Below are 11,688 nucleotides of genomic sequence, written 5' to 3'. Positions count from 1 at the left end.
TATGTGGTGTAGTGTGATAATATGATGTGGTGTAGTGTGATAGAGCGTGAGTGATTTATGTTATGTTAATGATTTATGCTTTGCGAGTGAATGCGATGTTATGAAGTTTATGATATTTAATGAGTGAATGTAATATGATGTTGTGAATACTATGCGTGATTTATGAATAACGATGTTGTGATATGAATCAGATATGCAATAAAATCATTTATGAATAACTGGGATGTGGAAATTCAGAGCGGTGTTTTCCAGAAATTTCCGGAAGTTTCGAAACGAAAAAAATGATATAATAATAATTGAATTAGAAGACTAATGTCTGGAAAAGATCCAAAGGGATATTACAAGGTGCTAGGGCTAAGTCCTGGGGCATCTGTGGCGGATGTGAGGAGGGCGTATTCGACGCAGCAAGCGAAGTTCCATATGGATTCGCCTATTGTGCGTGAAAAGCTGCGTAATGCAAAGAGTGAAGATGAGAAAGAAAAGATTATATCCGAATGCAAGGAGATGTCTACAAAGTTGAATATGGCGAAGGATGCACTGTTTGATGAGAAGAAGAAGAAGAATTACGACAGCGGAATGGGAGAATTTGGAGCACAGTTTTCTGGAGGTAATTACTCTGACATCTTTGACATATTCAGTCAGTTTGCAGGAGGTGGCCGAGGAGGGCAGAAATCAAACAAGGCGAGCTCAACGAAGTATGTTATCAATATTTCACTGAAGGAGGCATTTTGCGGAAAGACATCTAAATTCAATGTGAAGAGGGAGAAGATATGCCCGAGCTGCGACGGAAAGGGTGCAGAGAACACGACTGTATGCAAGAAATGCAATGGAAATGGAGTATATACTAGCCGTAGGAATCTTGGCGGATTTGTAACACTTGCTGAGACACAATGCGATGGATGCTCAGGTAAAGGATACTTTGCGAAAGGAAATGCATGTGGAGAGTGCAAGGGAGGAGAATATGTGCAGGATAAGATAATCCTTGAGGTCACGATTAAACCTGGGGTTGTGAAGGGAGAAAAGATTGTGTTTGAGGGGATGGGAGACCAGCGAAAGGGACAAGTATCTGGAGATGTGATTTTTATTATTGATGTGCAGGATGACAGTAGGTTTGAAAGACGCGGTAGTGATCTTATTGGAAAGATGGATATTCCTCTGTACACAGCGATTGGGGGAGGCGTAGTGTATTTTACGCATATTGATGGAAGACAACTTGAGATCAATGTGGAGCCATTCAAGACATTTGATGTAGCAGTGAAGATACGAGGAGAGGGATTCAAGACACAAAGGTCAGGACTCGGTTCGCTTATTCTGAAGCCAAATATCATTATTGGAGGTGATTCTGATAGAGCAAAAATTCTGGAGGTGTTGAGTATGCCAAACAACAAACCTTACGGAGCCACGACGAAAGTAAAGGGAGAGTTTGGAAGTATTCCTGAGCCTGAGAGGGAGCATGATGAGGCTTCTGATGATGGAGCACAAAGCGCCAGGAGTTTTTTCAATAGCTTCAGTTTCTTTTAGTGATGAATAAAAACGTTAACTTATATGAAATTTACTTGACTTTATTTAACCTGAGTAGAGAAGATAAGCTGATTTTAAAGTCAGAAGTGGTAACCCTGAGAGATGGATGACCGTGATCTTGAGCAAAAGATTGTGAATGAAGAGTACAAGGTATGGAAGAAGAATGTGCCATATCTATATGATCTATTGTTTAGTCACACGTTGCAATGGCCGTCTCTCTCTGTGCAGTGGTTTCCAGATGTGAGCAGAGATGAGGAACGTGTAAGAACTACGCAGCGATTGCTACTGAGTACTCACACGAGTGGTAGTGACGAGGAGTGCGTCATGATAGCAAAGCTTGATTTTCCTGATGAATTTGATGAGAACATTGATGGAGATGAGGAAGGGAATGGAGATGGAGATATGAAGCTTAAGGTTTTACAGAGGATTCCAGTACAGGCCGAGGCTAACAGAGTCCGATACTGTCCATTAGCATGTAATGTACTGGCTGTTCGATCTGACCTTCCGGATGTGCATGTATATGATTACACAAAGCATTTGTCGCATGAAAAAACTGCAAAGCCGGATATGATACTGAAGGGACATAAATCTGGAGGATTTGGAATTTCATGGAACAACATAGTTTCTGGAGAGCTTGCAAGCTGTGGAGAAGATATGTGTGTATGTGTGTATGATATAATGGAAGAAAGTACAGTGATTAATCCGAAGATTGTATTAAAAGGACATGGAGCAGTTGTGAACGACTGTGGATTTAGTTTTTTTGATGGAAAGATGCTTGCATCTGTTGGAGATGACAGGAGGCTAATTGTGTGGGATACTGGGAGTGGAGAGATGGTGCATTCAGTGGAAGCACACACAAGTGATGTTTTTTGTGTGAATTATTCACCTGTTGATGCGAATGTGATTGCAACATGTTCTGGAGACAAGTCAGTGAAGGTATGGGACATAAGGAAGTTGGATACAGCGGTGCATGTTCTCTTGGGGCATTCTAAAGACGTGTTGAGTGTTGAGTGGTCTCCACATTGTTCTACAATGTTGTGCTCTGGAAGCATGGATAGGAGAGTTATTGTTTGGGACCTTATACGTGTTGGAATGGATGTGACTGAGGAGTACAGAGCACAAGGACCACCTGAGCTAAGATTTATGCATGGAGGGCACACAGGCACAGTATGTGATGTATCGTGGAATCCAGCAGAGCCATTCGAGATTGCAAGTGTTTCTGAAGACAATACCTTACAGGTATGGCAGATGACCAAAGATGTATATGATTAAAGTGCATTTGAGATTGTTTATTGATGCTACAGCTATTCAATGACAAACTAATAGCTGATTTTATACAGGAGAAAGACTTGCAGAAGTCCTCCTATGAGTCCTCCAGCATATTCTGCAGTGCAATAGATCCAGAACTTTGTCCATGTATTTGACATGATTACTGGAGCGAATAGCAATGCAGGGTTGAAGACACCACCTGATGTCGCAAGCCCAAGGAATGCTAGGAAACCAAGAGTCAGACCTATACACAGCGGTGCAGTGACTCTACGATCTACAGGCTCGTCCTCTTCAGGATTCACAAAGTTGCCATTCACATCAACCTTTGGCTTGTATGGATTTACTCCCACTGCGAATGCAATGTGCACAAGAATTGCAGTGAAGAAAAACTCAGACCAGAAGACATTAAGGTTATCTCCGCCAAAGTCTGCAGGCTTTGGTCTGATCACATCGAGAGTTGCCTTATACTCCAGTGGAGAGCATGGAAGAAGTGCGCAAACAGCAAGGATGAATCCGATGTACTGTGCCAAGATGTATCCAAGGCCCCGTAGTATTGTAAGTTTTCCAGTAAGAATGGCAGTAAGCGTGATTGCTGGGTTAAAGTGTGCAACAGTCACGTCACAGAACGAGTATATCACACCCACTCCTGAAAATCCAACTGTTAATGCAATTACTACGCTTGCTGCGCTCTGCAAGCTAAGAGCAGATCCCAACAGTGCAGAATACACTGCAAATCCAAACACAAACGATGCAAACATCTCTCCAAGTGCAGATTGAAATCCTTTAAGTACCTCTCCAGCCATTTGTTTATATGCTTTTTGCCTTTAAATACTTTTATTTCTCCTATAAACACCTAGACTTTGATATAGCAAAATATTCATCTCTGATAAATTAAATCATATTGGTGCTGGTCAGCGCACCTGCAATGCATGTAGTTCATGTAAATACTTATAATGAATCTATTTCATGCAAACACTTATAATGCATGTGGTTCATCTAAACATTTATAATGTATCTCTTCATGTAGACACTTATAATGCATCTCTTCATATAAATACTTACAGTTCATGCACAACCACTTATAATGCATATATTTATGCTCATTCATTGTAAATCACATATTCTCCTACAAACCTTATTCCCATAAATGATTAATCATTTTCAAAAAAAGACTTTCTCTGCATGGTGTTACAGATATCTCAGATCTGTATGCAACCGTCGTGTACACAACAAATATCGAAAAAACAATCAGTGTGTATATATGCACGTCTCTCAATGCTTCCTCCATCATATTCTTTTGCCACACTCCTTGCAGTATCCCTGAGCAAAACATCAGCGAAAGCAGTACAAAAATTCCACAGCACAACGGATATGCCTTGGAAACATCGACCTGTTTATTCCGTCTCAAATTAAATGCAACAACTCCAAGTATCACTGCCATTACACAAAAAGGTAATGCCATGCCACTAACCTTGCTCATCTCTTCTTGAAATGCAGGTTTGTCAACCAACGCTTTCATGACAACAATCGCAAACATTATCATTGATCCAAAGAAACTTGCAGCCTCCGCATTCTCAATCCTGTCGAGTCTATCCACAATTATCGTCCGTATCGGTATTGCATTTCCAAAGTGCATTATATTGACGGCTCCCTTAACAAAGTACTTCCTTGCAAAAAACGGAATCGCCTCCATGGAAAACCCATACTCTTCCACAAACCAGAGCTTGTAAAGCATGAATGAGAATGTGTAGAACATCATGATCACATACGTAGACTTCGGATATTGCACATGGCATGTAAACACATACAAGGTGATGTGATGCATCAGAACAAGCAGACATACAAACAAAGAGCTTGCGTACTGAAGCCTTGAATACATAAACACAATCCAGATATCCATCACTGCATTAATCACTCCTGCATAAACAGATTTGAATGTTATTTTTGACTTTGACTGGATCAAATTCACCAGGTTGAGAACTGTAAGAATACTTGAAATGCACAGCCCAAATGTTATGAAAAACGCACAATTCTTACTCTTGCACACATAATTACTAATACAAACGCCCGCAAACAGTCCTAAACAAATTCCCGTGTTGACTATGGTACTGCAGTATCCCTTTATCATATATGGGTTATCCTTATTGCTCTTCTATGCTCCAGGAGATCCTTCATGCTCATTGTTCAAAGGAGTAAAAGGAGTAGAACATCACAAATTCTCAACATTCGATCTATTATGAGATGCTTAAACAGCAGTATATCATCCTGGACGTAGACTCTTTATACTCAGATTAACATATCTACTTCAAATTCGGTCTCAGAAGTTGAACCTGACTTTCTAACTCCTCAACCATTTTACTCAAAATCCTTTCTCCATCATTTGCATTTTCTGTGGTCACAGAAACCTTCACAAGATGTAATCTGTCTACGTTTGAATATTCGCTTTTCCATTTAGAAATCTCAACTTCCACTGGATGCCTGCGGAAACTTGTCACTGATACCTTATTTTCCTTCACAAACACAAATCCGAGTGCAGATAAAAACCCTTCAAGTCCTCTGGATGTAATAACCCGTGTCTTCTGAACCACCGAGCAAAATGACACTCTACTCTTGTTCATATCAGGTAAACTCCGACTCACCAAATACACATCTTCGTCTTCTACGGCAACAGTCAACGATCTTAATCCATTTGAATATATTCGTTCTCTAACCACCGTATCAGTTCTGTTATAAAATCTTAGATATGAGCACAATCCATCAATCATCTCCAAGTACCCAAACATCGAGCATTCAATCATTTACTAGGGATGCAGAACAGAATAGTTCATTTGGTTTTATTCATGCAGGGCATCATGCATTGTGAATGGCATGAAAGTACAAAATCTTCTTGCGCTATCCTTTGTAGCGGTGTATCAAAGCCAGGCATTATTGCATATTCTGCACATATATCACATGGTAAGCTTTCATAATCTATGTACATCGCCATTAGATCAGCCACTACCCGTACCTGCTGTTCAATTGGAACTTTTCTTGTCATACATAGCACATGCCTGTCAACACTACAATCTCCCATCGACACAGAAATAACACCAAATACCTCACTACATAGAAACTCAAATCTTCCGATTGAATATCTTGTTATTCCATTGATGCAGTCCACAACTTGTTGTTCATGCATTTTCTCTTTTTCCAATGCATTTGTCTTTGTGGCAAGAACCATAAATCTTACATATGATTTATGCAAATCTGCCAACGCATGTCTAAACGCCTCTTCGTTCTTGATCTCTGCTTTCAGCTTCGTCAGTGATGCCATAAACTCACATGCTCTGAACCTTATTTGCTGCTTTAAACTCATCGATCGGGGTTGAAATGCACATCATCAGTAGTGTTGTCAACAACAAAAACTTGTCTGAGCTTACCCAGGCATGAACGTCGACCTGAAGAAGTACGAGGGCATGCTAAGAAAAGTAAGTGCAGAGGAAAAAACATTAAGATACAGGAAAAGAATCTTGGTGTTTACTGGAGTAGATGCACTTGCTCTTCTTATGAAGAATGGAATAGATGCAGAACAAGCCAAATGCATCATGCAAGATCTTCTTGACGAGAGCATTCTGTTCAAGATAGCTTTAAATAGGAAAAACACACGGGACTGCGACGTAATGCTTGATCAGAAGTTCCACGAAGAGCATAAATATGTATTTGCTGATGAAAAGACATCCAATACGTCACTTCTGATATGCGGAGCATTTGTATTGATTATACTTTCTATTGTACTGTTCAAAATGTGGCCAAGACACATCCAGCAGCGCGCATTCTCGCTTATGATGTATCCACTTGGGGGTTTTGTTGCATTCATCATTGTGATTGCAATAATACGCTTCGTATTATTTGTTGCAACATACTTTGTGTATCCTCCAGGAATATGGCTGTTTCCAAGACTGTTTGAGGATGTGGGCTTCTTTGAAAGCTTTGTTCCTGTATGGGAGTACCACGGGAAACGAACAAAATGCAAAGTCGAATAAACCAGCCTGATGTATTTGAATTTGTATAACGCTTTTATTCAGTGTTCTTCTGCATATAGATGAAATGTGCAAGGTGAAACTCTTGTGTGCATCGCTGCACAAATATCGAGAGTCCACAGCGATTGATTGCAAACATGCTTTTGTTCTTGATTGGAATGCCATAAACGCATCTTCCTTCACTGTCCAGGTACTTTATTGGATTACTTGGATTACTAAAATCCAGATCACATTCATCATTTGATTGACTATTGTTAAGTCCATTACAGTCATCATTCGATATATTTTTGTTAAATTCATTACATTCATAATTACTAAGCTTACAGCTAAACTGATCATTCCTAATCTCCATGAAATATACATCGCATACACCATCGCTGATTGAGTTGCATCTGTCATTCAGCAGAATGTAATCTCCCACTCTGAAATGGTATATGCCTGCATCAAATAACACCCATCCATCAACCTCAGGCACCACCATCTGCTGTACCACAAGGCGTTCAACTCTGCGCGAATAGAACGGCCCTTCAACATGCTTATCCACACTTCCAAAGTCATACTCCATCCCTGGATAGAACACAATCGTGCTTGATTCAAAATCAATATCAAGTGAAAACACATCTTGATTCCTAGGAACATTCATATTTATCACAGGTAATTCTTCATGCATGCTCACATCTTCAAAGCTCAACCATCCAGTAAACGTCCTTCTGCCATTTTCCTCACAATACTCCACTTCATGAAATGAAATCTCAGATACCTCAAACACTATCAGTCGATTTGCTCTTACATCTATCTTCTTAGAAACACTCATTGCATCATTTTCATACAAAATAAGACTTCCAGATGCATGATCTTCTAAATAGTACACAAATGCATACTTTCTATGCTCAGTTCTGTCATCATGGCACAGTAGATAATCTCCTGCTCTGTAGTACGATCCAAAAAGATCTATCCATCCACCTTTGGTATCTACCACTTCACTAAGTGCGTCCATCACACAGCTTCTAAACTCTTCAAGATCATCCCGACTCTTCAGATCATCTGTCTGCAGAAACCTAAAGAGATCAGTGTGCTTCTCATTAAACATACAGTTTACATGAATCTTCTTCACTTTTTCAAACACATTAGTATTCAGAAACTCATCCTGTACAAAATGCAAAAACGGTTGCGTGTGCTTTTCCATCAAGCAGCCCATGAATAAGGACTTGTAACTAAAGAACATTCAATTTAACACATTTAATGATTAACAGTTGAGTTAATACCAAGTTAATGTTGAATTAATGATTAACTTTCAGTAGTGATGAACTAACAATTAAATGTTGAGCTAATGATTAACAATTGAGTTAATATTTAAGTACCACTCAGCTAATAATCAACTATCCAGTTACTATCCAACTAATATTCAGTAGTGAAGAGTTAACAATCAACTGTTGAGTTAATTCTGAGCTATTATTCAGATAATCCTGAACGAACTACACTACTCAGCTATTATTCAACTATCCAACTAATAATCTAATAATCAACTAATGCTGAGCTTCCCAACATCAACAACCAAAAACTTAGACACATTCTCTGTCTTATACACACCCACTAGCGTATTGCTAAGCTCAAACATATCACTCCTCAGGCTTATCACTACAAACTGTGCAGTCGCAGACATCTCCTTTATGTAGTTCGAAACCACACTCACATTCCTATAATCAAGTGCTGCATCAATCTCATCCATCACATAGAACGGGGATGGCTTGTATCTGTGCAACGCAAAAATCAGTGCAAGACTACTAAGCGTCTTCTCTCCTCCACTAAGCTTGCTAACGCTCTTCCAACTCTTCTTCGGTGGCATGACACTCAGCACAACTCCTTCACTAAACGGATCAAGATGATCAACCAACTCTAGCTCCGCATTTCCTCCATACGTTATTTCCTTATATATCTCCTTCAAGCTCTTAGATATCTGTCTCAACCCATCAAGAAACTCATCTAGTCTCCTCTTCTTCATCCCTTCAATCCTACTTCTTATTCCTTCCATCTTCTTCTTCATTCCTTCACACTCATCTCTTGCTTTCACATACTCATTCCTAACACTCTCATACTCCTTAAGCACCTCGCAATCTATCTCGCTCATTACAACTCCATTCATCTTCGCAACCACTCCTCCCAGCTTCTTCCTCATCCTTTCTACACTCTCATCATCTATCATATCTAAACCACTCAATGGCTCTGCAATGCTGCCAATCACATCTCCATAAACCTTCATTTCAGAACAGATCTTAATTGCATGCTTTTCTCCTTCATTCACCTGCTTTAAACTATCTTCAATTCCATCTGCTATATCCTCCATCCTATTCTTCAGCTTAATCTCACTGTCATATCCATTCTTCATCTCCATACGCAATGCATTCATCTGTTCTTCTAGTCTTCTCTGCTCTGCAACATTGCGATTGTACTCATTTTGGCTCCTCTGCATCTCACTTTTGATCTCAGATACATCCTTCAGCCTTATCTCGCTCATCCGCTTGTTAATCTTTCTCATCTCTTCTTCCTTATCTATAACATTTCCTTGTTCTATCTCAGACATCCACATCTTCAGTTCAACATTCCTTCTTTCATACCCCTCAATCTTTGCATTCAACTGAGTCAACCGTTCTTTATTCTTCACTACATAGTCAGGTATTAACCCTTCAACCTCTTTCCTCAACACACAGATCTTTTTCTTAATGTCTTCTAATTCAGAATTAACAAGCTCCACTTCCTTTTTTTCATCAACTCCACCAACACTCCTCATTTCTCTACACACAATCTCATTCTCTGTAACATACTTCTTACGCTGTCTTTCAAGCATTTCCCGTTCCTTGGCATTCTTAATCGCGCATAACTCTTTAATCAATTTGTTCCTCAATTCATTCATCTTCTCATATGCCTGCTCAATATCTCCGGTCTCTTTTGCTTTTCCTCCTCGCTTTCCTCCACTCATCACTCCACTCTTCTCAATCAACTTCCCATCAAGTGTAACAACCCTTCGCCGTTGTCTTCCAAATGCAATACGCTCTGCTGCCTCAAGATCATCACAAACAACAGTATCCTTCAACACAAAGTAAAAACATTTCTTAAACTCTTCCTTACATTCAACAAGTGAACACATGTATAAAACTCCTTCATCTCTAAGCACTGGCATCTCTCCCATCCTATCAACAATCATAAACATCCCTCTTCCAACACCTAATCTCTTTATCTCCGCTACACATCTCTCTGCAGTGCTTGTGTTGTCGACAACAATCCCTCCAAGCCCCTTGCCTGCTGCAAATAGCGCCTTAGCATACTTTGCATCAACCCCTCCAATATCACGAAGCCTCCCATGCACCCCAGGAATATTCTTGACCTTTTCAAAAATCTCCTTTTCTTTGCTTTCACTTTCCATATTCTCCTTATATTCAGATGCTCTCTGCATCCTCTTTCCAATCTCTCTTCGTGTCTTCTCAATATCCCTTTCCACTTCTTCTATCTCTGTCTTCACTTGTGATTCATCTTTGTTTCCACTCACTTTGCATCCCTCAATCTTCTCCATCTTTACATCAATGTCGTTGATTTTCTTCTCAAAGTCACGCTTGCGATATCCTAACTGTTCCATTCGTTCCTCATATCTTCTAAAAACTTTACATACTTCCTCTTTTTTCTTCAGTGCCTGCATTAGGCTTGCTTCTGCTTCTTTTATTTTTTCAATCTTTTCTTTGGACTTCATCTCTGCATTGCGTTGCTCTTCTTGAATCTCCTTCCTAATCAAACTCGCTTCTTTTCCACTACTCTTGATCTCCATTTCGTTGTTCTTCATCTCTACTTTGTACTCTGCTTCTTTTATTTGTCTAATCGCATCCATCTTCTTCGCTTCCTCAATCTGGTTGTTCAACTCAACAATCCGCTTCTGTAGCATCTTCATTTCATCTTCAATCATTCTATTCTCTCTTTCCTCCTTCCGATATACCCTTCGTATCTCTACATATTTGCACTCTACATCACGTGTCTTTCTGCTTGCATTTACTGTATCCTTATCCATATTGCTCAACACATGTTTATTTTCTTCAATTCTGGCTATCAGTTGCTCAATTGCACTCTGTACTTCTTCTCTCTCTATCTGTAGCCTATGGATTCTTCTTCGTCCTACCTCTGCATTTAGCATGTGCAAATCTCTGCTGTGACTTAGATATTTCAGTCTCTCCTCAACAGCTCTCATCCCCTCCTGTTTTCTTCTCTCAACATGCTCATATTCCTTCATATAAAAACTTAACATCGCCGCTTTTCCTTCGTACTCATTTATACACTTCTTCATTTCTTCCTCGCCTTCCTTAATATCAGCCTTGTATTTACTTGTTCCAATTACATCCTCCATGTACTCAAGCAGTCCTTCATTAACTGGCTTCATCATTGCAATACTTTCAATCTCCCCCTGCAGTATCAGAAACCTATTATGCTCCATGTCCACACCCTCGCTGCTCAACAGCCCTGCAACTTCCGCAGTGCTCCTTTCGTCGCCATCAACAAGGTATCTCGACTTCCGCGACTGGTAAGCTTCTCTTCTGATCGTAAACTTGTTGAACTTCAGCTCCACATAGCACATATCCTCCCTGTGCTCTCCATTGTATATCAGCTCCCTTAAAGACGAATGTCGCATCTTCTTTGCACGAAATCCAAGCACAAACAGGATTCCATCAATGATGTTACTCTTACCTGATCCATTTGGCCCAATTATCGCTGTAAATCCAGGGTCTAACCCATCCACTACGTGCGTTCCTCTGTAACTCTTGAAGTTGTGAACAGTCACAGACTCTAATCTCAGATCCATGGCTTAGGCATCCCTGTGTGTTTTGACATAAATTTTTAC

General features: G+C 40.0%; 9 protein-coding genes across 9 annotated transcripts; 3 read left to right on the top strand and 6 right to left on the bottom strand.

The window, feature by feature from the left end:
• Positions 1 to 312: 312 nt before the first annotated feature.
• On the top strand, positions 313 to 1,521 carry M896_080730 (DnaJ-class molecular chaperone; the record flags this gene model as incomplete). Its single annotated transcript, XM_014707894.1, has 1 exon — positions 313 to 1,521. The coding sequence occupies one exon, from the start codon at positions 313 to 315 to the stop codon at positions 1,519 to 1,521; it is 1,209 nt and encodes a 402-aa protein (XP_014563380.1).
• Positions 1,522 to 1,623: 102 nt separating this feature from the next.
• Positions 1,624 to 2,793, top strand: M896_080720 (uncharacterized protein; the record flags this gene model as incomplete). Its single annotated transcript, XM_014707893.1, has 1 exon — positions 1,624 to 2,793. One exon carries the CDS (start codon positions 1,624 to 1,626, stop codon positions 2,791 to 2,793), a length of 1,170 nt encoding a protein of 389 aa, XP_014563379.1.
• A 47-nt stretch (positions 2,794 to 2,840) lies between these two features.
• On the bottom strand, positions 2,841 to 3,593 carry M896_080710 (aquaporin; the record flags this gene model as incomplete). Its single annotated transcript, XM_014707892.1, has 1 exon — positions 2,841 to 3,593. One exon carries the CDS (start codon positions 3,591 to 3,593, stop codon positions 2,841 to 2,843), a length of 753 nt encoding a protein of 250 aa, XP_014563378.1.
• Positions 3,594 to 3,925: 332 nt separating this feature from the next.
• M896_080700 (uncharacterized protein) lies at positions 3,926 to 4,918 on the bottom strand (the record flags this gene model as incomplete). The annotated part of the gene is made up of 1 exon (XM_014707891.1): positions 3,926 to 4,918. The coding sequence occupies one exon, from the start codon at positions 4,916 to 4,918 to the stop codon at positions 3,926 to 3,928; it is 993 nt and encodes a 330-aa protein (XP_014563377.1).
• A 172-nt stretch (positions 4,919 to 5,090) lies between these two features.
• On the bottom strand, positions 5,091 to 5,588 carry M896_080690 (uncharacterized protein; the record flags this gene model as incomplete). Its single annotated transcript, XM_014707890.1, has 1 exon — positions 5,091 to 5,588. One exon carries the CDS (start codon positions 5,586 to 5,588, stop codon positions 5,091 to 5,093), a length of 498 nt encoding a protein of 165 aa, XP_014563376.1.
• Positions 5,589 to 5,614: 26 nt separating this feature from the next.
• On the bottom strand, positions 5,615 to 6,145 carry M896_080680 (uncharacterized protein; the record flags this gene model as incomplete). Its single annotated transcript, XM_014707889.1, has 1 exon — positions 5,615 to 6,145. One exon carries the CDS (start codon positions 6,143 to 6,145, stop codon positions 5,615 to 5,617), a length of 531 nt encoding a protein of 176 aa, XP_014563375.1.
• A 70-nt stretch (positions 6,146 to 6,215) lies between these two features.
• M896_080670 (subunit Sec62 of preprotein translocase) lies at positions 6,216 to 6,812 on the top strand (the record flags this gene model as incomplete). The annotated part of the gene is made up of 1 exon (XM_014707888.1): positions 6,216 to 6,812. One exon carries the CDS (start codon positions 6,216 to 6,218, stop codon positions 6,810 to 6,812), a length of 597 nt encoding a protein of 198 aa, XP_014563374.1.
• A 34-nt stretch (positions 6,813 to 6,846) lies between these two features.
• On the bottom strand, positions 6,847 to 7,995 carry M896_080660 (uncharacterized protein; the record flags this gene model as incomplete). The annotated part of the gene is made up of 1 exon (XM_014707887.1): positions 6,847 to 7,995. The coding sequence occupies one exon, from the start codon at positions 7,993 to 7,995 to the stop codon at positions 6,847 to 6,849; it is 1,149 nt and encodes a 382-aa protein (XP_014563373.1).
• Positions 7,996 to 8,331: 336 nt separating this feature from the next.
• Positions 8,332 to 11,649, bottom strand: M896_080650 (chromosome segregation ATPase; the record flags this gene model as incomplete). Its single annotated transcript, XM_014707886.1, has 1 exon — positions 8,332 to 11,649. The coding sequence occupies one exon, from the start codon at positions 11,647 to 11,649 to the stop codon at positions 8,332 to 8,334; it is 3,318 nt and encodes a 1,105-aa protein (XP_014563372.1).
• Between the last annotated feature and the right edge of the window lie 39 nt (positions 11,650 to 11,688).

Source organism: Ordospora colligata (genome assembly GCF_000803265.1).
Source record: "Ordospora colligata OC4 chromosome Unknown contig_08, whole genome shotgun sequence".
In the NCBI taxonomy this organism is placed as follows: Eukaryota; Fungi; Microsporidia; family Ordosporidae; genus Ordospora; species Ordospora colligata.
Note: the sequence above shows the minus strand (reverse complement) of the source record. Positions and strands in the feature narration are given on the sequence as shown.